The sequence below is a fragment of the Canis lupus genome, chromosome 20, assembly GCF_003254725.2.
Source record: "Canis lupus dingo isolate Sandy chromosome 20, ASM325472v2, whole genome shotgun sequence".
Lineage (NCBI taxonomy): Eukaryota > Metazoa > Chordata > Mammalia > Carnivora > Canidae > Canis > Canis lupus.
In genome coordinates this window covers 2,928,256-2,953,384 of record NC_064262.1, presented here as the reverse complement: position 1 = coordinate 2,953,384, position 25,129 = coordinate 2,928,256, and the positions used below count along the sequence as shown (strand labels likewise).

The 25,129-nt window shown below is 42.2% G+C and overlaps 1 protein-coding gene across 2 annotated transcripts in view; it reads right to left on the bottom strand.

The window, feature by feature from the left end:
* The window catches only part of RAB7A (RAB7A, member RAS oncogene family), a 71,948-nt gene that overhangs the window by 19,155 nt on the left and 27,664 nt on the right, over positions 1–25,129 (bottom strand). For both annotated transcript variants that reach the window (XM_035702467.2, XM_035702468.2), the window contains 2 exons: positions 1,823–1,883; positions 6–132 (listed from right to left, as the gene is read on the bottom strand). In XM_035702467.2, coding sequence (XP_035558360.1) covers positions 6–132; positions 1,823–1,875 — 180 coding nt within the window. In that variant the 5' untranslated portion in view covers positions 1,876–1,883. The remainder of the gene's footprint in view (positions 1–5; positions 133–1,822; positions 1,884–25,129) is intronic.

Below are 25,129 nucleotides of genomic sequence, written 5' to 3'. Positions count from 1 at the left end.
CTTACCTGCATTGTAACTAGTCTGTCATCCACCATCACCTCCTTTGTCAGAAAGTCTGCTCCTATTGTAGCTTTGTACTGATTACTGAATTTCTTGTTCACATACTGGTTCATGAGTGATGTCTTACCAACTCTGAAATTGGAGAAAAACCACAAGTATAGGTCAAGTTAGAAGGGGCAGAAAAATGATTCTGATATTTGCAGCTCTGAAGATACTTGCCAGCTTAAAAGATAACAAGCAACTGTAATCACAACAGAGGATAGTGCCAGCAAACTGCTCAGTGTTACTCATTCGAGGTTTTATTTTCTCCTGGAACAAAAGTACGGGCTATAGATGTGGATCAGATGTTGAAAAGCTGCTCTTAAGTTTTGGTACAAGTAACTCAGATGGTAGAACTTAGTATTATTTTTTTCCTTCCAGAAAGATGTCAGCAAATACTCTCTTTCTAAAAGAAGCTACAGCAATAAGATCCTGCCACCATTCTAAAAATATCTCTGCTGTCCTGGGTGTCTCTCCATTTAGGGGCTGATATTCAGTCCAAGAAAGTAATAGCAGGAGAAAGTCACTGGCTATGAGCAGACATATATGCCAGTCAGCCACCTGCTACTTCAAAGATTAAAATCTGAAGTGAGGAAAGCATCAATATTCCCACCAAATCAGAATCTACCTCAGAGTAAGCTCCTCCAGGGAAGTTTTTCAGTAAGAAAACTCAGTAAGAGACAATGTGTGGATTTTTTTGGTGATGAGATTAGTTAGGGCAGGCTGAAGATAACATAAAAGTCTTCTTCCAAGTCAACAGGATCACCTTCCTTTCCCTCTAAGGAACATATTCATCTTCATAGGCAGAGGACCTGGAAGTAAGTTATGGCTTAAGGCAGTGTTCTCCAATCCAGGTCACCTGGGTCTGAATTTTCAGGGGAGAGGTCAGGAGGTCTCTAATCAAATAAAGGCCCGGTGATTTTTCCCATGCAAGTTTGGGCCTAAAACAGTACCTTTCATTCCTGACAGCACAGTGGTCACCAGGAAGGAGGGAGGAGGGAGACAGAGAGATATATGTATTTAAGTACTGCCAATGAGGCCCAACACAATGGTCTGGAAAAATGCTTACTTTTGAAAAGCTCCTCAGGGCAATCAGAAAAGCCAGACAGGGTAGAAAAATCACTGCCTTCTTAAAGGGCAGGGAACTTTCGTGTAAGGAGGCACACCTGGATTTATCATCATCATCATCATCATCATCATCATCATCATCATTTAAAAAAAATACATAGCTTCTAGTTGGTCTAAGGTTTCCAGGTCACATCAGATGCTGAGTCTGAAAAGCCTCCCACAGAATCGTTAACAGCTACTGAAGAGTTAGTCACTTAATTAGTGGCAGATCTAGGATCAGAACCCAGTTTTCCAGTCGCAGGTTCTTTCAGATACACCCCAAATCAGACCCAGTAGTGGGAAGATACTGCACAGCTGTATCCAGACTCCAAACCCACAACTGGTAGGCATGAGGTCAGTGGCAACAAATCTACACATGAACAGAACTCCCTTGTCTAATCAGCTCAGAAAAAAGAGATTCCAGTGAAACCGTTCTTGAGTTTAAATGGCTACTCCTTCCCCTAAATCATGCCAAAGACCAGGGAACCAAGGATTACAGGCTAAGAGATCATTAAAATTTCTGCTGTGCTTAAAAAAAAAAAATCTGCTGTGCTGGAAATGGCAAGAGACCTAGAACCCTACTGCCACTACTATTAGAGAAGTGGCAAATGTGAGCAGGGAGGGCATGGCTTCAAAGTCACATTTAATCCAAACCAATCTGTTACTTCAAACTTACCCAGAATCTCCCAGGATGATAACCTTCAGCAACACTTTCTTCCTAGAGGTCATCCTTCAAACTAAAAGGAGAAAGGAGAAAGTACTTGTGAGCGTGACAGAAATACCCAGGCAAACCTCATCCCTCTGTACAAGCATCAACACAGCCCCAGGAGCACTAAGCCTTCCCATTTAGCTATTTCCCTGCCACCCAGGGGGACCAGACAGAAAGCAGAATCAATCTTAGAACTTTGGACACAAGCTGGGCAAAATCATGAGAGGCAGGGTCATCCTGCCCCTTGGAGCAGTCTAAAAGGATGGATTCTCCCTCTCAGATGTTGCTGGATCACTGTGGATTAATGTTCAATTTAACAACTAGGCCCTGCTTCATTCAAGTCTCTGCTCACATAGCACTTCCTCAGAGACATGATCACTTTATCTAAAGTGGCACACCCTCTCCCCATCTGCTCTCTAACCCTTTACATTGCCTTACTTTTTTTCTTCAGAGCACTTACCACTACTTGACATCCAAATCTATTAATTTGTTTTCTCCCTTCTCCAACAACTTCCACCAAGACAGTTTTATTCCCCACTGCATCTCCAGTGCCAAGTAGAGAACAATTATCAAATATTGGGGTTGGGGGATCCCTGGGGGCACAGCGGTTTGGCGCCTGCCTTTGGCCCAGGGCACGATCCTGGAGACCCGGGATCGAATCCCACATCGGGCTCCCGGTGCATGGAGCCTGCTTCTCCCTCTGCCTGTGTCTCTGCCTCTCTCTCTCTCTCTATCATAAAAAAAAAAAAAAAAAAAAAAAATTAAAAAAAAATTGGGGTTGGTGTGAGAACAATACTTGTTGACCTGCAGCTCTTGAGATCACCCTTTTCTAGAAAACCTTTCAGGGCAGCCCAGGTGGCTCAGTGGTTTAGGGCTGCCTTCAGCCCGGGGCCTGATCCTGGAGATGGGGGATCGAGTCCCACATTGGGCTCTCTGCATGGAGCTTGCTTCTCCCTCTGCCTGTGTTTCTGCCTCGCTCTCTGTGTGTGCCTCTCATGAATAAATAAAAAAAAATCAAAAAAAAAAAGAAAGAAGAAAAGAAAAGAAAAGAAAAGAAAAGAAAAGAAAAGAAAAGAAAAGAAAAGAAAAGAAAAGAAAAGAACCTTTCAGGCAGCCTGGCTAGACAATATGTAAGATGCCTCATTTTTGCTTATCTCTATTCCAGAAATCTGCCCCTATTTACTTACTAAGGCAGGGTTCCTGTCTTAATTATCCCTTGGTCTCCTGAACCTGATTCTGAGTTTCAGAAAAGCAGGAGTCCTATATTCCGGACTCCAATGTTAGCAACTTACCTAAGACTGCTGGAGGATCACTCCTCAGACAGCTGGAATCCCCAGCAGAAGGCCTGCATTCTTCTCTATAATCAGGAATTCAAGACTGAATCGAGACTGATACCTACACCTGAGAAACCTTAGCTCTGGCCCATTATCCTCAGCAGACAGTGAAAATGCCAGGGCAGGAGACTACAAGGACCCAGGCAAGGGTCAACATCAACCTCCTGCCTTCAGTGGAGCTGGAGGAAATGTGTTTACATATAAAAAAGGCAGGTAAGGAAGTGGGTTCAGTAAAGCCTGTTGTTATTCTTCTTCAGTTTGGGGGAACAATGCTGTCAAAACTCCATTTCAGAAAAGCTACTTTTTAGTCTCATTTTTAACCACCTAGCTTCTAGAAGGCTGAGGCTGATCATACTGGCTATAGTGAGTGAGACTTAAGCATGCAAATACTGATCCTGGACCACTAGATTTTTACTCTGGCTATGCTACTCATTATTAGCTGTGATCTGAGGCAAGTCATGTAACCACTGTGTTGAGCTAGGGATATACAGGTAATGGCTATCAGGTCCTAAGGATGCTGTGAGGCCTGAGGGACTAAAATGCTCAGGACAGTCACTAGAATGTAGTAAGTGCTCAGTGAGTACTGGCTGCTATCATTTTAATGTGTGTCAAATACAGAGAGAATAAAAACAGAACATGGACTTCAGAAGGCATTGAGAGAACCAGTAAATCAAGAGTCCATGCAAGGCAATTAAGCTACGCTCCCTCATTTCCAGATGCCTCGCTGTCAACTGTTCTCTTTCAACAGGTGGGATTGCACCAAAGACCACAAACTGAAAGGAAATATTACAACTGACTACTGCCCCACAGGGAAGGATTAGATAATGAGCCCTATGCTCCTGAAGGTGGAGCTTTCCAAAAGCTTCTCAAACACTTTGGAAGTGGGAGCGAGACCAGAAGACAGACTACCAGGCACTTAAACCAGCCCCCACATCACACCCAAGGGTTATGCTGTGTCACTGCCCAAAGTCTCATTTCTCTGGTAGGTCTACTGAAGACACCAACTCTCTGCCCACCAGGATCAGTCTATAAAGTTCCCATTGGTGTGTCAGGGAGCAATATAGGATGAGCTGAGTTTGTTGTAAATTCCATTTCCTTTAGTCTTGCATCATACCTAGTTTTTTTTTCCCCCATCCACAGTGAGAGTTATACCCTCAAATCACCTGTTATCTAAGGAGCCCTACCAGCCCTACCTTCCTCCCCAGAGACTGCCTTGACCAACGTTAAAGAATCTCACCCCAAGTTCTGGTCCACATTTTGGGTTGGAGATCAGATTATGACAGGATAGTTTCAAACTTAAAGAAGGGCAACTTAAGGAAAAGGATGAAAAAAGATGAGAAGCTTTACAAAAAAATTCTTGAAGGATATTTAGGAAAGTCACTGATTTTGAGAACGTGAAAAGAGGTCTCCATTACTTGGTTTAGTAAACCTCACTGGTGTACCAAGTATTGCTTCGTATCTCTTTAATACTGTAAACAATATTTAACAAAATATTTTATAATTTATTATTATTTTTATTTAAAAAACAAACACAACTCACCTTGTCAGGCAGACTGACTCTCTAGGGCAGGAGAGTCCTAAGTTCTTTCCTCATCTGCAAATCTCAGTCATAAAGATCCCAGAAACACCTGACACAGCCCAAAAGGTTCTTAAGTGCTCACTAGAGCAGGCACATATGCCCAGCACACAATCTATATTCTGTTCCTTCTGTATTATTCTTTATCCTTGTTGCTAGTACTTGCTTCTGTTATAGTCTTAACGCCTCATATTTCTTTGAGTGAATTAAGTGTTTAAATAGCCGTTCCTGGGGTGCCTGGGTGGCTCAGTGACTGAGCGTTTGCCTTTGGCTCAGGGCATGATCCTGGGGTCCAGGGATGAGTCTGGCATCAGGCTCCGTGCAGGAAGCCTGCTTCTCCCTCTGCCTTGTGTCTCTGTCTCTCTCATGAATAAATAAAATATTAAAAATAAATAAATAGCCATTCCTGCCTTTTACTTAATATACCAAAAATCTGGGGAAAGTCATGCTATAAAGAATATCTTTGAACTTGTTTGTAGGATCATTTCCTTGGGACACAGGAACAGCCATGTGGTGGGGATGATGTTCTTAGACTCACAAGCATATCACAGGGCATACCTGGCACTTGTCAAGAAGGAGGACTGGGATAGGAACACAGCTGCTGGCTGTTCTTGTAGCAGTCTACACAGAAGAAGGCTCAGATACAGGGAGACAGTGTGGGTTCAACCCCTGACTTAATACCCACATTGCTGAGGAGCCAATCATCTCTTTTAATAGCTCCTTTGGCTCCTTGTGAGGGGCATATCCAGCACAAGAGCCACCGTGCTCTGGGAAGCCCAAGCATGGGGGTCTATTGGGTACTCACAGCCTCTCCCTGTCCAGATGCAATTACCAACCAGGAGACATTTTACTATAAGCCACAGTGCACAGCAACAGAAGTGATAGTCTGCCTTTATCAGGTTCCCTAGGAACAAAGTTAGCCACAGGCCAAATTTTCACACTGGCCAAAGGGTTTTGTTAAACTTAACTTACAGATTTTGTTCATGAATGGGGTTACTGAATCAAAAGTATAAACATTTTCATGACTTTAATTCGCTTTCCTAAAGGATTTTCCAAATTTATTTATTTATTTTAAAATTTTATTTATTCATGAGGGACACAGAGAGAGAGAGAGGCAGAGACACAGGCAGAGGGAGAAGCAGGCTCCCTGCAGGGAGCTGGATGTGGGACTCGATCCCGGGACCCTGGGATCACTTCCTGAGCCAAAGGCAGACAGTCAACCTCTGAGCCACCCAGGTGTCCCTCCAAATTTATACTATAACCGCTGTTGCAGTGATTAACAGCAGTATAGCACTTAAATAATGACAATCTTACTGAAACAAAGGAAATCTGAGTAACTGAAGAAATATTTCCAATAGGAAGCTTTAATGAGAGATGTAAATTCTCCCATACTGAAACAATCCCAAGGATTTTTATTCATAAAAATACACGAGTCCCTCTCAATCCTCCCCCAAAATAATAATGATAGGACAGCGGACTTGCCTTCATAGTCTTGGGAAAGTATGTTAGAAAAATAGAGTATTAAAAGTATGGGGCTGGAATAGGACTAAAAAGAAAAATAACCCAGAAATGAATAATTTGGGCAAATACGGCATTATAAAATTCAGTAGCAAAAGGATAAAAAAGAATTCACTAAGAGAAGGCAGCCAGAAAAATTCTGATGAGAATTAAGATCTCTACAATGCATGCTCCAAAACAGATTCCCAAAGGAGTAAAGATGTAAATGTAAAAGTTGAAAGGAATACACAGAACTTTAGCAGGTTCTTCCTGGGGGACAGAATTACAAATAGCTTAGTTTTCTTTATACTAGCTTATTGTGACCTTTGGAAGAACATGTTACCTTTAAACTGAAAAGGCCTCAATTTTGGAGGAAAATGTTAATATGCTGATTTTTCAAATACGTTTCCTCACTACAAAAATAGTCCTTATTCATCATGAAAGATGAATTACACATGAATGAGGATTTTCATCTTCACTTAGGGCCTATCGAAAATTCAAGGTTTGTTGCAAATGGCACTCAACAGTGGATGTGAAGAAACCAACATGTGGTTTCACCAGGACGTTGATGGCTTTAAACTGGCAAAGTTAAGAGCTATGTTTTTGTACTTACTGATCTCCAGGACCAAGAATGGGACACTTGTTTCTACAAAAGAGCTAAGAAAAAAACCATAACAAAACCTGAGTACTTTTCCTATAAGAAGCTGCCCAGGCTGCAATGGCTTTAAAATCTCCACTAGCAGTTTCTTCTTCTTCTTTTTTAAGACTTTATTTGGGAGGAGGAGCAGAGGGAGAGGGGCAAGCAGACTCCTCGCTGAGTGTAGAGCCTGACGTTGGGCTCACACAACCCTGAGATCATGACCTGGGCTGAAATAAAAAATCGGCCACTTGTGCAGCCCAGGTGGCTCAGTTAGCGCCTGCCTTCGGCCCAGGGCATGATCCTGGAGTCCAGGGATCGAGTGCCAGGTCAGGCTCCCTATAGGGAGCCTGCTTCTCCCTCTGCCTGTGTCTCTGTCTCTCTGTCCCTCTCTGTGTCTCTCACGAATAAATAAAATCTTAAAAAAAAAAAAAATCAGCCACTTAACAGAGCTACCCAGGTGCCCCTAGCAATTTCTTTTGTTACTGATTTCCATCAGCACCTTCATGGATTTCTGAGGACTGAAATTACTTTTTGAAATCCTACAAATTTAGGCAACAGGGCTGGCTCAGGTGGTAGAGCATGCACAACTACAAACTAGCAATTTTTAACTGGAAAACAGTTTCTAACGCAGAGACCACTGGAGACCACAGGAGAAACCAAGGAGGCAAAGAGGAAAAAAAGTTGTATGAGGTCCCTAACCCCTTTTAACATTTCTGATAACATCCATTAATCCATTTATATACGTTATCTTCTAAAGGTCAGGAAAATACTTTCCAAGGGTCTAGGCTGGGCAGGGTCAATGAGTCAGAAAGGGCTCAATCGAGAATGGTCAAGGGGAGGGCAGCAAGAACAAAGAATGGGTATGGGAAAAACAGAAGGAGCAGGGAAGCGGTAGAAGTTGGCGGTCATGGGGCCACTACAAAGTCTGGCCAATGCAATTTTGCATGGTGATCACAAACTCATGATGACTGTGCTCAAGTAGAGGTGAGACTTTAGGGAGTTGCAGTATCAAGGAGCTGAGCAAAGCGTTGCAAAGCCATCAACAGTGTAAAACACAGGGAATAAAAGTGAACCAGGTGTTGTATCATATCCAAGATCACACAGCAACTGAGTGGCAGAGCTGGAATTATCAGATATGTCAGCCCAGGCCCCAATACTCCACCATCATGCCACTCTGCAATACCAGCTCTCACTGCAAGAGGATTCTGGTTCACCAAAGCTGGAGAACAATCCTCATCAGGGCATTCTGAAAAGTTCCCACTGGCAACTGAGGCACACACACTGGGTCTGGAAACCACTGATCTGAGGCCCCATAATTGCTGTTCTGATTTACATGTGTGTCTGACACAGTGATGGCAGAAACGTTAGATGTCCAACAAGGCTGGGACAGTGAAACCAACTGGTTTTCTAGAGCCCATTAACAGTTTTATTTGCTTGGTGTTGCCAAGTTAGTTGCCTACCTCTAACAGCTAGCTAGATCCTAATCAGACAGTTGGCTTTTCTGCTACCCTCTCTTCCACCCCCCAATTAAAGTATTAATTATAGAAAATTCAAAGGCATATAAAAGAGTGAAGCAAAGACAAAAAGGACCAAGGACCCAAAATTCCAACTCCTTGAAACAATCAATACTGAAACAGCACGGTAGAAGTCTTTCTAGTTTTCCTTCAAATGGTTGAGACTATACTGGTGCATCCTGTTTTTACTATATTAAATATCCTCCGGTGTTATTAAGGTGGCATGATATTTCAGCATATTGATAATCCCATTATTAAGCATGCAGTTATTTTTAATTATGAGATGAACCTATGCATATAATCTGTCAGCATATCTCATCAGACACAAACATAAATGTGTTATCATTCAGCAAAGTAGTATGAATATTTTAAAAGCCCTTGAAATATACTGACAAATTATTTTCCAGAACAGCTTTTATTAACACCCACACCAGCAGTGAACTAGTATTTCCATTTTGCCATACCCCAGCTATCATTAGCACAAATCATTGTTAATCACATAGCTAGAAGAGAGAGTCAACTGGTTCCATCTGCAACTCCTAGATAAGCAGAGGTCAAACATTTCAACCAGGTATCTTTCAGTTGTCTGATGGTCTTTGTCTATTTTACCTACTATAAAGTGATTCACTGCATAGTCTAAATACAGTATTGAGAAGAAAGTATCATGGGGACACAGATTTTAGAAGTTGTAGGCTTTTTTTTTTCTTTTTAAGATTTTATTTATTTGACAGAGAGAATGAGTGAGCACAAGCAGAGCTGTAGGCAGAGGGAGAAGGAGAGGGAGAATTAAGCCCCAGTGCCGGGCTTGATCCCAGGACTCTGGGATCATGATCTGAGCAGAAGGCAGACACTTAACCAACTAAGCCACCAAACCACCTGGAGCTGTAGGCTTCTGAGCAGGTTCTAAAGTACCATTCTAAACTTTAACCAGAATGAAACCTCTCCAATCCATTTTCTTCCAAGACTCTGTGCTCTGTACCCTACTATTAAAGAAGACCAGCAGGGGCTCCTACGTGGCTCAGGGGAAACAGAGGAGGGAAGGGACTGGAAAGGAATTTGAAATCACAGAGTATGACTGTGCTGGTTGCCAACCTCAACAGTAATGTCTGCTGTATCCACAGGGTGAGATGGAGTGCACAGCCAAAAGAAGATGGGCATGAGCTATTAACAGGCTGAGCAATGGGTACATGGGGGTTCACACTACTTTTGCACATATTTGAAACTTTTCCATAATAAAAACTGTAGGGGCAGCCTCAGTGGCTCAGGGGTTTGGTGCCACCTTCAGCCCGGGATATGATTCTGGAGACCCGGGATCGAGTCCTGCGTCAGGCTCCCTGCATGGAGCCTGCTTCTCCCTCTGCCTGTGTCTCTACCTCCTCCTCTGTGTGTCTCTCATGAATAAATAAATAAATAAAATTCAATTTAAAAAACTGTAAATGCAATTCACATTTTTAACAAATTGGAATGTCTATAGGAAAATCAAGAATGTATACATTTATTTTCATTAATAAAAATACTGTGACAAACTTTTATGGCAATGTATCCCAGATTCTGGCTTGATAATCATCTCTGGTTATCTGTGATAATCAGCCTTTGGTTTGAGGGCAAGAAGACTGTTAGTTTTGTCATGATAGAAATCTTAGGTTAGAAACATCTAGTACATACCTTCTAAAAATGAAGCCTAAATAAAGAACTATGTTATGACTTTGATAAGTAACTTTTTTTAAAAAAGGGAGAGAGGAGAAAGAATTAGGGGGAAGGACAGAGGAAGAAGCAGACTCCCCCACTGAGCAGGAAGCTTGTCTCAGGGCTCAATCCCAGGACCCCTGAGATCGTGACCTGAGCTGAAGGCAGATGCTTAACCTAATGAGCCACGCAGGTGCCCCAGAAGTAACTTTTTTTTGGAGTAGGCTCCCGGCCCAACATGGAATTTGAGACCTGACCCTGAGATCAAGGCACATAACCTACTGACTGAACTAGCGAGGCACCCCAGAAGTTACTTGTTTTAAGATCAATTTGAGAGAAAAAGGGAGAAGCACAGTATGAATTTGGATTTCCACAACAGAGCAGCTTAAGATGGAAAGAGGGCAGCCTTGGTGGCCCAGCAGTTTAGCGTCACCTTCAGCCCAGGGTGTGATCCTGGAGAACCTGGGATCAAGTCCCATGTCGGGCTCCCTGCATGTAGCATGCTTCTCCCTCTGCCTATGTCTCTGCCCCTCTCTCTCTCTCTCTCTGTCATGAATAAATAAATCTTTTTTTTTTTAAAGGATGGAAAGAGAAGTTTGAACAAGAGCAGAATCTTTTTAAGTAAACTACCCCCAAATTCATGATCCCAAGATCAAGAGTCATATGCTCTACTGTCTGAGCCAGCTAGGCTCCCCAAGAGCAGAATTTTCAACCAATAATAACACCCAGCCAATCCCAATGTCAATGGCTAAAAGGCACTGGCACTGTAGAAGGGTTCTAGAGTAGCAGGAGAGAACCATAAAAGGTCATAAAGGTAAATAAAAACAATTCTCAGCAGCAGCTCTAAGCCAGGAGATGAAAGGAAATAAGTTATACTGGTTGTAGAAGGTAGGTGTGCTTGATGGGCATGGGAAGCACTGGTAACAAGTGAAGGAAGACTAGCTACGTGAAAGCCTACAATCAAACATTACTAAGTGCACCTCTTGAAAACTTACTGTGTGCTTGTCTCCAAGCTAAGCATCTTACCTGTATCATCTCATCTGGGTAAGCATAAAGATTAAGATAACTTAGTGTTACTTATGGGACAGTTAAAGGATGTTCAGTGTGTCCTTTGGGGATGGGAGTTGGAGCACGGCTACTTTAATAATCCAAGGGTTAGCAAATTCAGAAAATACCCTATTAAAAAATAAATAAATAAATTTTTTTTAAAAAAGAGGAAAAAGGACGGGGTGTAACAGATTGCCTGAGTTAAAAATAAAAATGTTCTCAAAATTCTAGGCCCAGAAGAAAGGCAAGAAAATAACATCTCAAATGATGTTTTGAAAGCTCCCAAATTAAAACTGAAGCCATAGTTAAAAACAGTAGCAGGAATCCCTTGGTGGCTCAGCGGTTTAGTGCCTGCCTTCGTCCCAGTGCGTGATCCTGGAGTCCCGGGGTCAAGTCCCTCATCGGGCTTCCTGCATGGAGCCTGCTTCCCCCTCTGCCTGTGTCTCAGCCTCTTTCTCTCTGTGTCTTTCATGAATAAATAAGTAAAATCTTAAAAAAAAAAAAAAAAAAAAAAAAGTAGCAAAAATTCCTCCTATAAGGAAATGAGAAAGATGGAAAACTGGAGTTGTTTGGAAACCCAATGATCAGACAGTGCTAGTACCTGGTGCAGGTACACCAAAGTGAATGGGAGAAGAATGTAGGAGGCCACAGCCATATACTTCCAGAAGGGATACAAAGCTCCAGAGAGGAGGCGGCTCATCCTGGGCGGTGGCACAGGAGTGGAAAGATTGCCAATATGGGAAGGAAGAGGGAAGGACAAAAGCCCTTTCTGTGGAGTCAAGTCACAAGCTCAGGATAATGCTGGTGTTCTAGAAACTCATACAACAAGATTAGGTTGGAAAGAAGAATCTGGCAACTGGTTGGTACGAACTATCACTATCTCCAAATGTACAACAGGCATTCAGGCAGGTAAGCCACCTTTTTACTTTTAACTAGCCTTTGAATAAAGTCACTTGCCTGGTCTGGAGCACCTTTCTTACCCTTCAACTGGCTAAGCTCCAATGCCCTTCATTCAACACAAGTGTATCTCAGAATAATCCTAAAACCTTAAATCTAGGTCTCTACTCCAGGGCACCAGGGTTTGTCTGTAGCAAGTTTTTTCTTTCCCTTTCAGGTCAAATGCTGCCTTCAGAAGGAAGCCTCCTCTAGCCTCCTCTCCCCAGAACCCAAGACAAACTCAAGGCTTCCTTCCACTAGTTTCCATTACAACCACCCAGTACACAAATGGATGCTGTGGGCATGACTAAGCTGTCTTAGTCATATGTCTTAGGGCATACCCAGGGTGGAATGCCCTAAGAGGGAGCCCACACCTGGGACAAAGATGGCTGGGAGAAGTGGGCAGGGCCTGTGGAATTTCTTGCCATGCCGAACCAGTTTGTACTCTGGAAAGTTCAAGAGCCACTGATTTCTCTCTTTCTCTCTCTTTCTCCTATGAATAAATAAATAAAATCTTAAAAAAAAAAAAAAAGAGCCACTGATTTAACAGAGTCAAAGATCTGGTCAGGAACATGGATTCTGAAGTTCATATTTCAACTACTTTCATGTTACAGCTTAAGGGGACTTCCAAGTCTAGGAAAAAACATGAGCTCAGTTGAATTTTATCATATTCCCCTTTCTTCCTTTTTTTTTTTTTTAAATTTATTTATTTATTTATGATAGAGAGAGAGAGAAGCAGAGACACAGGCAGAGGGAGAAGCAGGCTCCATCCCAGGAGCCCGACGTGGGACTCGATCCCGGGTCTCCAGGATCGCGCCCTGGGCCAAAGGCAGGCGCTAAACCGCTGCACCACCCAGGGATCCCCCCCTCCCTTTCTTCCTAAATAGAGGGCCCGGAGTAATTTTGCAATCAAATCTTTTAAAAAATTTATTTTATTTTATTTATTTATTCATGAGACACACACAGAGAGAGGCAGAGAGACATGGGCAGAGGGAGAAGTAGGCTCCCTATGGGAGCCAGATACGGGACTTGATCCCAGGACCGCGGGATCACACCCTGAGCTAAAGGCAGATGCTCAACTAATGAGCCAGCCAGGCATCCCTATTTTTTATATAGATATACTATATTTAAAAAAGAAAAAAAGATATACTATAGTTGTATCTCAAATTTCACTGCTGAGGAATGTTTTTTGTGCTAGGATTTTATGACTTCAGTTTAGATGCCTGTGCTAAAATGGGAATGTCAACATTCACTGGACACACAGGGCAGTTCAAAGAACAGTAATAGATGGCTGGCCTTGCCTTCTAGAGGTGTGCTGTTTGATGGCAAGAAGACATAATCATTCCACAGGGCAGTATAAATACAGGAGTTTAAGGGAAAGAACACTACCAGCAGAAATACTGGAACAGTTTAAAAAGCAAGGCTGAAGAGCTGTACACACAATGTGTAAGGAGGAATGTCCAACGTGTCAAAACTAATTGGTCAGGATGTTTTACTTGTTTTCTATCCCTTACAAGCTTCAGAGAAGTTCCCAGGAAGTCTAGTGGGAAATGTTAAAGGACTGAAAAGAGAAAGAGCAAGACCGTGAAGGGTCAGGTCTGAGGAGCAGCTGGACCAGAAGGATGAAAAACAGCTGTCTGAGGTCAAGACAGCGGGGATGCCCACAGGACCTGAGAGTATGAATTCACATACTAGAGAGTGGGCACACAAAAGCCCAGCCTGCCATGGGCCCTCCAGACGACCATGGGAGGCAGGTATCAAGTCTAATCTTAAAATATTTCTCCAGATTATGCATCATTTCCACCCCTATATTCCCTCTATCTCAAGTGCGCTTGCCACTCCTCCCCCAGGGTCCTACCCTCTTCATGTACCAGGAGCTTGCTCCTCTGGGAGGGGGTAACGGCTAGGTAATGTGGAGAACCTGTCTTCCTGCACACCACTCCCCAAACTCCAGAGCATCTGGGTCTCAGAGCCCCCTTCATCATACTGAATCGGGCCTTCCTGCATAACTGCCTCCCACGCAAACGGGGACAAAGGCAAGTTCTCCTTGAAGGCAGTCTCTCCTCCATCCCTGAATCCCCAATTCCAACAGTGTGCACCCCACAGAGGGCTTGGTAAACAACTACTGCTTGGACAGGGCACATGTCCTGTACAGTCGTTACTAACCACAGGTGGCTATTTAAATGAAACTAAATGAGGTCAAATATAGTTCCTCAGCCACACTAGCCACATTTTAGGCACTTGACACCCACCTGTGGCTGGCATCTAGCATACTGAACAGTGCAGATATAGAACATTTCCATTATCACAGAAAGTGTTATTGTATAGGGCTGGTCTAAATTCCAGAGCATTTCACTAGGATGTGTACAGTCCTCAAACATCTCAAATCTCAATTTACGGCTATTCCTTGTTTCATTATTGATTATCTTGTCTTTCACTCTTGACAACACAATAAAAATACTAGTTCTTTTTACCACAACACACCAATCCCACCTCTCCAAAAAATAAGATCTGTTAAAAAACAAGACAAGAGGCATATAACGAAGTCACTTATCCTAAGCCCAGCATCACCAAATTGAGACGTAATTACAGTTCTGGGCTCTTCCAGAATGGAATCTTAAACCAGTCAGTCAGGAATTACCTGGTCAACACCAGTGAGGTAATCTGCCTGAAGACCCCTCTGTCTCCCATAGAAAAGTGACCTTCTCACAAAATCCACTTATTACTAGTTACTTATTTAATAACTTATTATTAGTTATTACTAATATATAACTTCCCTGTCCCACTCCCTTCTGCCAATAAAAGTCTTTTCATTTTGTACAGCTCTTTGGAGTTCCCTTCGCTGCTAAATGGGATGTTGCCTGGTTCATGACTTCTTTTTTTTTTTTTTTTTTTTTGGTTCATGACTTCTTGAATAAAACCAGTAAAATCTTTAGTTTACTCAGTTGAATTTTCTTTTTAATAGGTCAAAGGAGGGTGCGCTTGGGTGGCTCAGTTGTTGGGTGTCTGCCTTTGGCTCGGGTTGTGATCCAGGAGTTCCAGGATTGGTTCATCAGGCTCCCAGGGGGAGCCTGCCTCTCCCTTTCTGCCTCTCATGAATAAATAAATAAAAACATTAAAAAAATAGATCAAAGGAATAAAAAACTGTAGCTATATAGCATTTCTCTCTCTCTGATATTAGAAGGAGGGAGGAGGCAAGTTACCTCTAGGGAAATACAAGTTAGAGCAGCAAACTCTTACCCAATGTTTAAGGTTCTACAGGGTTCTAAACCCTTGATTCTTTCTTCAAGTCAGATACTAGGAATGCAGGAATACTGCAAGTCTGACAACTTGTCTGAAGGGCTGAAGTGGCTGTAATTCTCAAAACAGATGCTCAAAGTAGTAAATGCTTCTAAGTACACCGGCTTGCTTGCTTGCTTGAAGTTTTTTTAAAGATTTTATCTATTTATTCATCACACACACACACACACGCAGAGGGAGAAGTAGACTCCTCAAGAGGAGCCCAATGTGGGACTTGATCCCAGAATCATGCCTTAAGCTGAAGGGAGATGCTCAACCACTGAGCCGCCCACATGTCCCTAAGTACACCAGCTTTAAAATAAAGATCTTACTTCATATCATGTCTCCAAAATACATGAACAGATTAGATTAAGCCTAATATGCAATCACTGGGGCTTAAAATCAGAAAGCCTCACCACCAAAACCATTTTTAAACAAGTACTTAATATATGAAACAAAAGAAAGTAGAGAAAACATTATAGATTCTCATATTCTGTAAGTAAACTTGAATTTAAAAGCAGCATGGGATGTCTCCAGTGGGAAACTATGCATTACTTAGACTCTAAATCTAGAGCACTTTCTTTTGGGTTGACTCTAGCTTTCCATTGCCTGTAACCCAACTGTAAATTGTAGAGAACCTCTGTTTGTGGATATGCAAATGAATTCTAGCTGGAGAATTCTCTTTTCCCCTCTGGATGAGCAGGTTTTATGTTCATTTGCATGTTCCTTTCACTTTACTGACCTACAATTATATCTGTTCTTTGTATTCTTTGGTTGTAACATTTCCCCCCTGCTTTATTCAATCAATGTGTTAAACAAAATTTTTGACATGTGTTCATTTCATATTTAAATGACGGTCATGATCTTACCTTTTCTTGAAAAGGATCATAGATTTAACAGCTAACATTTCTTTTTTGGTTTGTTTATTTATTTATTTATTTATTATTTTAGACCTAGAGAGAGAGAGAGACAGAGACACAGGAGGGAGAAGCAGGCTCCATGCCAGGAGCCCAACGCAGGACTTGATCCCAGGACTCCAGGATAGCGCCCTGGGCCAAAGGCAGGCGCTAAACCGCAGGGCCACCCAGGGATCCCCTACAGCTAACATTTCTAACAAAGCTTTAAGTGTGTTTGTTTTATCTTCAGAGGCAAAAAGCAATACTCTTAAGGAAAGAATGTGAGGAGTGTTGGGATTCCTTAATAATCCACAGCTGGTCATACAAAGGTTGGTCGGAATGCTATGGCTTAGGGGGTGTTCTCAATACTATTCCCGAAAAGCAGATCTGATCCTTATCCAGATGCAAGACAAACTGGGATAACAGACCAACCAAGCAAGGCTCTGGTTCAAATCAGGGCTTTGAAACCTACTAGTTGTGCAAGTTGGGGTAAATAATCTGCCCTTCTTGGGCCTTTTATAGTGAATTCCTAAATCTGTAAAAAGTTGTAGTTTTATCGTTTTGTGCTCCTTGAAGAATGAGAATGAAGATGTAAAAGAACCAGAGACACCAATGTCTGATACATTATCATTAAGGGGTGGTGGTGGGACCCCTGGCTGGCTCAGTTGGTTAAGCATCTGCCTTTGGCTCAGGTTATGAAGTCAAGGTCCTGGGATCGAGCACCACATCTGGCTCCCTGCTCAGTGCGGAGCCTGCTTTTCCCTCTCTCTGCCTCCTCTCTCCTGCTGCTCATGCTCATGTTGTCTATCTCTCAAAAAAATAAATGAATATGATCTTTAAAAAAAAAGTGGTGGTAGCTCATTACTATTAAGATCAGTATCAGGTGGCACAGCGCTTTGGTGCCTGCTTTTGGCCCAGGGCGCGATCCTGGAGACCCGGGATCGAATCCCACGTCGGGCTCCCGGTGCGTGGAGCCTGCCTCTCTCTCTCTCTCTCTCTGTGACTATCATAAATAAATAAAAATTAAAAAAAAAAAGAAGAACAATTAAAAAAAAAAAGATCAGTATCTCCCCACCTCTTGAATTCTTGGAGCTACTAATGCTTAGTGGTAAAATGGAGTGAGTCCCTAATAAACGCAATACAATATTCTCCAATTCAGTTTGCTACGGGATTGTCCTTCAACCAATGTAACTATAGAACATACTTTAGTCTTCACTCTTCTTGCTGAGATGATCCCCATGACTGAGAACATTTTCCAATTACAGAACTTAAAATTAAAACATATCCTTTCTTGGGGCACCTGGGTAGCTTGGTCGGTTAAACATCTAACAGGTGATTTCAGCTCAGCTGATGGTCTCAGGGTCATGGGATGGAGTCCAACATCAGGCTCCGCCCTCAGCAGGGAGTCCGCTTGAGATTCCCTCTCCCTCTGCCCCTCCCTGCCTCCAGTGCAAATGTGCATGCTCTTTCTCTCAATAAATAAATCTTTTTTTTAAAAGATTTTATTTATTTATTCATGAGACAGAGAAAGAAAGAGAGAGAGGCAGAGACATAGGCAGAGGGAGAAGCAGGCTCCCTGCAGGGAGTCCAATGTGGAACTTGATCCTGGTCTCCAGGATCACACCCTGAGCCAAAGGCAGAGGCCCAACCACTGAGCCACCCAGGCGTCCCAGAATAAAAAATACATCCTTTCTTAACACTTAATGAAAAGAAAAACAGCAGCAAGAGTCCAATCAAGAAATGAACATCTACACGGGACGCCTGGGTGGCTCAGTGGTTGAGCGTCTGCCTTTGGCTCAGGTCATGATCCCAGGGTCCTGGGATAGAGCCCCACATTGGGCTCCTCGCAGGAAGCTTGCTTCTCTCTCTGCCTCTGTGTGTCTCTCATGAGTAAATAAATAAAATCTTAAAAAAAAAAGAAAAAAGAAATGAACATCTACAATAAGCAAACATAGCCCTCAGGGATATCAATATGCCTCAGTCAAGATATCTATGTCAGAAGGGATCCCTGGGTGGCGCAGCGGTTTGGCGCCTGCCTTTGGCCCAGGGCGCGATCCTGGAGACCCGGGATCGAATCCCACATTGGGATCCCTGCATGGAGCCTGCTTCTCCCTCTGCCTATGTCTCTGCCTCTCTCTCTCTCTGTGTGTGACTATCATGAATAAATAAATAAAATCTTTAAAAAAAAGATATCTATGTCAGAGTACAATCTACAACGATGAAGCCTAAACATACTAATGGGCCAATAAATTTAGGTCTCCTTAGGAATTTAGGAGGTAAGAGAGGAAATATGGCTAGAAAGAAAAGGAAGAAAAACTCAAAGACCTGAAAACTGGGAACATCTAGGTGACAGGAGCAAGAACACAAGAGAGGCTTAGGAAAAGAGTATGTAGTAGCCACTGATCAAAAGCTTCCTCATCTCAAGCATAATAGGATTCCTTCTCTAGCAAAGCAAGGTATGGAGTGGGAAGACAATAAGGAAAGGGCAATCCTCATACCTTCAGTTTTAACAGGCTCTGTAACTACAACTTTTATAAAAGGAGTCTAACCATACTCAGAGATGGAAGACTCCAGAGGAGACTTGGATTTTTTCGAAAGAGAAAGGGGATGTGCCTCCCAAATTTTATTTTTCTTAAGGTAACACTGATTTTTTTTCTTTAGGCATCCATTTGACAGGAGGAAGAGCCAGTTCAGAGAACACGGGAGACAGATGGGGATGAGGAACCCTGTATCATTTTAGAGTTGGCTAAGTACAGGCATTCTCACATAACTGACAGGTGACTGAGCAACTGACTACTTTGATAACTGGCTTATTTATTAACCCGACAATTTCTGACTCTCCAGTGTATCCAGTGAGGGACATAGACGACAAATGTAAATGCCCCCTGGGTACCTGAGACCCTACCTCAGTTTAAAATCTAGTCCTGGGACTCCTGGGTGGCTCAGCAGATGGGCATCTGCCTTCAGCTTGGGTCGTGATACTAGGGTCCTTGGATCGAGTCCCACATCCGGCTCCTCATGGAGAGCCTGCTTCTCTCTCTGCCTCTGTCTCATGAATAAATAAATAATATCTTTCAAAAAAACCCAATAAAATACAATAAAACCTAGTCCTATTTCAAGACTGTCGGAAATTTGAGGTAGGCAGATTTCCTAGACATCACAACAAAAGCACAATGTACAGAAGGATTGACAAACTGGACTTTATTTTTTTTTAATTTTTATTTATTTATGATAGTCACACAGAGAGAGAGAGAGAGGCAGAGACACAGGCAGAGGGAGAAGCAGGCTCCATGCACCGGGAGCCCGACGTGGGATTCAATCCCGGGTCTCCAGGATCGCGCCCTGGGCCAAAGGCAGGCGCCAAACCGCTGTGCCACCCAGGGATCCCGACAAACTGGACTTTATAAGGGTTAAGAACTTCTGCTCTTCAAAAGACACTGTTAATACAATGGAAAGACAAAGATGGAATACATATGTGCAAACCATGTATCTAACAGACTTAGAACTCTAAAACTCAGTACAAAAACAACTCAATAAAATAAGCAAAAGATTAACCAGATACTTCATCAAAGATGAGTAAGCATGTGAAAAGATGAGCCACATTATTACTCATTAAGGAAATGCAAAAACCATGAGATAAAACTACCCACCTGGGCAGCCCAAGTGGCTCAGCAGTTTAGTGCAGCCTTCAGCCCAGGGTGTGGTCCTGGAGACCCAGGATCAAGTCCCATGTCAGGCTCTGTGCATGGAGCCTGCTTCTCCCTCTGCCTGTGTCTGTTCCTGTGTCTCTTATGAATAAATAAAATCTTTAAAAACAAACAAACAAAAAAAAGCTGCCCACCTGTTTGAATGCCTAGAAATTTTAAATGACATACTGAGTGTTGGTGAAGATATGGAACAATTGGAGGATATGGAACAGTACTGCTAGTGGGAATGTAAGACACAGAAAAACCATTTTAAAAATTAAACATACATTTTGGGGTGATGAAAATATAAAATATGTTCCCAGAATGACAGAGTTGTGTTGGTTGCACAATCTTGTGAATAAACTAAAATAGCACTAAAACAAACCTTGAAAGGGTGAGACTTAACAATTCCCCTAAGTAGCTGCCCAAGAGAAATGAAAGCATATATCCAGACTTGTACACAAATGTTCATAGCAGGTTTGTGTGTGTTTTTTTTTAAGATTTATTTATTTATTCGGGGGGGGGGGGGGGGGAGGCAGAGAAGCAGGCTCCCTGGGATCACGCGCTGAGACAAAGGCAGACGCTCAACTGCTGAGCCACTCAGGCGTCCCACAGCAGGTTTATTTGTAATAGCCAAAAACTGGAAGCAAATGGCCATCAATCAGAGAATAGAGAACTGTGACACATCTATATAATAGAATACCATTTGGTTTCAAAAAGGTATGAACTACTTGATACATTTAACATGGATGAATCTCAAAATAACAACGTTGAAAGAAGTCAAACACCTCTCCCTCAAAAGTATATCCACAGTATGTGCATATACATAAAGTACATACACAGATTCCATTTAAATGAAATGGAAAGAAAATGCAAACTAGAAAGCAAGTCAGTCAGTGATTGCCTGGGGATGGATAAGGAAGGGGCAGTAGACAGGAGGGAGGATTTGTAAAGGGGCATTAGGAGACTTTTGGGATAATGCATTTGTTCATCATCTTGATTGTGGTGACAGTTTCACAGACATATGCATATGTCAAAACTCAACATATATAAACACGTCCAGTTTACTATATGGCAATTACACCTCAATTAAGCTGTTCTATAAAAAAGAGAAGGTAATCAGAGGCCATCTGCAGATATTTGAGGAGATGACCTGGAAGAACTGGTGACCTTGCAATGCTTCACTTTCTACTTCATTCAGGGCATCAAACCTGGATTCCAGTTTATGCTTTTATCTGCCGCACACACATTTGTCATGTGTTCTGTGAGCACCTAGAGTAGCATCACATACAAAACATTCCATCCACCCAAATCTGTCCAAGGGGAACATTCTCTCCTGTTCTCAAACATAAAACTATTTCCTATGCTCCTCTACCCTAACCATTACATCTGACCTAGTCCTACCCATAACTAATCTTCCCTAAACTTTTCAAAAACTTGCACAGCCCCAGTGAGAATCCTCGTTATTTCCTGCTTCTTTATTTCTTCAGCCCCAGAGTTGCCCTGCTCTGCTCTATATACATGGTGTTAGCAATCACAGAGCACCTTCGGCTTACTTTTCCAGCCCTCCCAGGGCTTGGCCCCAGCTCCCTTTTGGTCTATTTGCTTACCACATTCAACTCCCCCCTCCATTGTAACCTGCCTCTTCACACTTTGCCAGCCTCAGCTCCCACAAGGAGCATCCCTGTTGTACTGTGACCCAAACCCAGCAACTCCTGATTAGACTAAAAGTAAACAACTGATTGAAGAGAAAGCCAACCATAGTAGGGGCTGAGCCACGCAGATTCTCAATGGAATCTGAATCCCAGCATGCAATCTGGTTAAATAGTGCCAAGTACTGGGCACAAAAAGTCCAGCAACAGATGGTGTCAGGCAAGCCAGCCCCAGGTGTAAGTCAAAAGACAAGAAGAACCCACGTCATACCCACTAGGATGACTATAATTGAAAGGACAGACCATAACAAGTGCTGATGAGCACGTGGAAAAACTAGACCTCCATACACTGCTGGGGCAAAGGTGAATGGGTGCAGTCACTCTGCAAAAGTCTGGCAGTCCCTCAGAAAGTTCATCATAGAGTCACCCTATGACCCAGCAATTTCATTCCTAGAGTTGAACCCAAGAGAAATGAAACATACATCCACACAAAAACCTGCTCACAAATGTTGACAGCATCATTATCCACGATAGCCAAAAAAGAGAAAACCACCTGTGTACCAACATCTGGTGTTGAACACAGAAAAAGCTGAGTAAGCAAAATCATCTGGACCCTTAGGGAACCTAAAGAAATAAAAAAAGGAGAGATGAGAATCCATGAGACATTCCACAGAGAGGACTACCTTTCCCCCTCCCATTAAGCTGGGCTGGAAATGAATTCCCTAAGATTCTCTCCACTGTCCTCCTGGCAATTCTTGCAAGCCTGTCCACGTGAGTCATGAGTAATGTGGAGGCAGTCTAGACTGCACACACTGTTCCCATCCTCAGAAAGAAACAGTTCCCTTAGCCACAACTTTCTTACTTTGCCAAACTCAGTCCCTTTCCAGTGCCCTAGACTTTTCTACTGCTGATTCTGCCAGTGATGCTGCTTTTAACTCCAATGGCCTTCCTGCCCCTTTTCAAGGGTACCACCAACCCTCCCTAATCCACCTCGAAAAACACAATTAAATAACGCCTCCTAAACAGAACACATCTAAAAAAATAAAAAATAAAAATAAATAAACTGAACACATCTCTTCAGTTGGCCTCTCTACCTACATAGGCAAATTAACATTATAACATTAACATGATAACATTAACATTGAATACAGATAATCAAACATGGTAGCCTTAGAATATAATAAATGTTTGCCAAATTGCATTACTCTGGATGACAGAACCTGAACTATCTGTTTAACAAATAATTTTGAGGGATGTCTGGGTGCCTCAGTCAGTTGGGTGTCTGATTCTTGATTTCGGCTCAGTCATGATCTCAGTTTGAGTTCAAGCCCCGAGTTGGGCATGGAGCCTACTAAAAAAAAAAAAAAAAAAAAAAAAAAAAAGGAACATATAAAGAATAACTGAAATAAAAAAAAAATCATCTTGCAACCCTTAATGAAAACAAAAGGTTAAGGTCAATATCATCAATGATGCTAATTCCACAGGTGAAGGGGGGATGGGGAACTAAAGCTGTACATGTATGTCACCAAAATAGCACCTCACAGATCATTTCCTAATCACAGAGGTTGGGAAAGAAGAGCAGTACATATTTGTGACCATTTTAATATAGTGATTAATCTTCACTAAAAAAAAAAAAAACTAATCTTCACTAACAGTGGGACAATCAGACATTATGAAATATTCTCATCAAAAACATATAACCTGGGACACCTGGGTGGCTTAGGGGTTGAGCATCTGCCTTTGGCTCAGCACGTGCTCCTGGAGTCCCGGGATCGAGTCCCACATCAGGCTCCACGCAGGGAGCCTGCTTCTCCCTCTGCCTGTGTCTCTGCCCCCACCCCTCCCTGTGTCACTCATGAATAAATAAATAAAATCTTAAAAAAAATTTTTTTTTAACCTAAATTCACCCAAACTTTTAGATCTAACTTTCAGTGCACAAGAAATATCAGGGCTAGAGGAACATTCAATATCAAAGGATATACCCAGAATGTGGAACATTCTGTTAAAGCAACTGGCTTGATGTTTTCAAGTTAAAGGTAATGGCATAAGTGGGGGGGAGGGGACCACATTCTAGATGAAAAGACTTGAGCATTTAGGGGTAAAGTGTCATGAAAATATCTAATTTGCTTTGTATTAGTTTAACCAAAAAAATAGAGCAAATAGAGTTGACCGTTGAACAACACGGTCTGAACTGTGTGGGTCAACTTATATGTGGACTTTTTACAGTATGGTACTAAAAATATTTTATTTTTTCTCTAGCTTACTTTATTGTAAAAATACTGTATATAAGTCATAAACAAGTGTTAATCGACTCTTTATTGGTAAGGCTTCTGGTCAACAGTCTACCGGTACTTAAGTTTGCAGGGAGTCAGAAGTTATACTGGAATTTGACCAACATGGGGGTTTGTACCCCTAAGCCCTGCATTGTTCAAGGGTCAACTGCTGAAATTAGGTAGAAGTGTGTGTGTTCGTGTATTTTATGATTCTATTTACTTGAATTTTTTCATAATAGAACATTTTAAAAAGAGACAGCTACTCCACATTAGAGGAAGAGTGGCTTCCTGAAGCAGCACTGTTAGAGCATGATCTCTGATCAAATCAAAATCTGGTTAAACAGTTTCTGATACTTAATCCCCAGAATCCCCCAACTTCACCATGGGCTTTCAACATGCAGAACTTCAACATGCAGAAATGCCTCAAACTAAACTAAACCTTCTATAGTACTTCAGGTGTCCTTAACCAGTAGCTAGTTCTCCCCAGGCAAGAAGGCTCTCCACTACTAATTCAGGTTTAAGTAATGATTGACGTCATTATATTACTCCCGTTTTTTTTGTTTTAGAGTGCTGTGTGATAAGACTTCAGAAAGTTAAGAAGTGTGGGAGAGATTTGTAATAAAGAATAAACAACACTGTTTAGTTTACTGCGTTGGGGCAGAAGGGCCTGAAAGGGAATGAATACCAGTATAAGGATGCTCTGGGACCTGTCCTTAGGAAAGAGTGACTATTAATGCCAAATGTATTAGGGTTCTCCAAAGAAACAGAACCAACAGACCACCAAGATGGAGGAAGAGAATCTATTAGCTCTGTTGCACCATATATAAGCCCATATTTTGCCAGTCACCTTCAAGCAAGATTTAAAATATGTTAAAAATAATCTTTATATATGGAAGATTTGTATCTGTTAATAATGTATAAGATCACATGAATACATACAAGATTGTATATATACATACATAAACTTTATATATCTAACATTTATTACAAGGAATTAGCTTGCACAATTACAGAAGCCAAGAAGTCCCAAGATCTGCAGTCTGTGGGCTTGACAACCAGGAGAACCAGTGGTGTAAGATCCAGTCTGAGTCTGAAGGCAGGAAAAGACATTCAAATAGAGTGAATTCTCTCTTGCTCAGCCTTTTGTTCTCTTCAGGCCTCTAATGACTGGATGAGGGCAATCTGCTTTGCTCTGCTCAGTCTACAGATTCAAATTCAAATTAATCTCAGCCAGAAAGACCCTCACAGATACATCCAG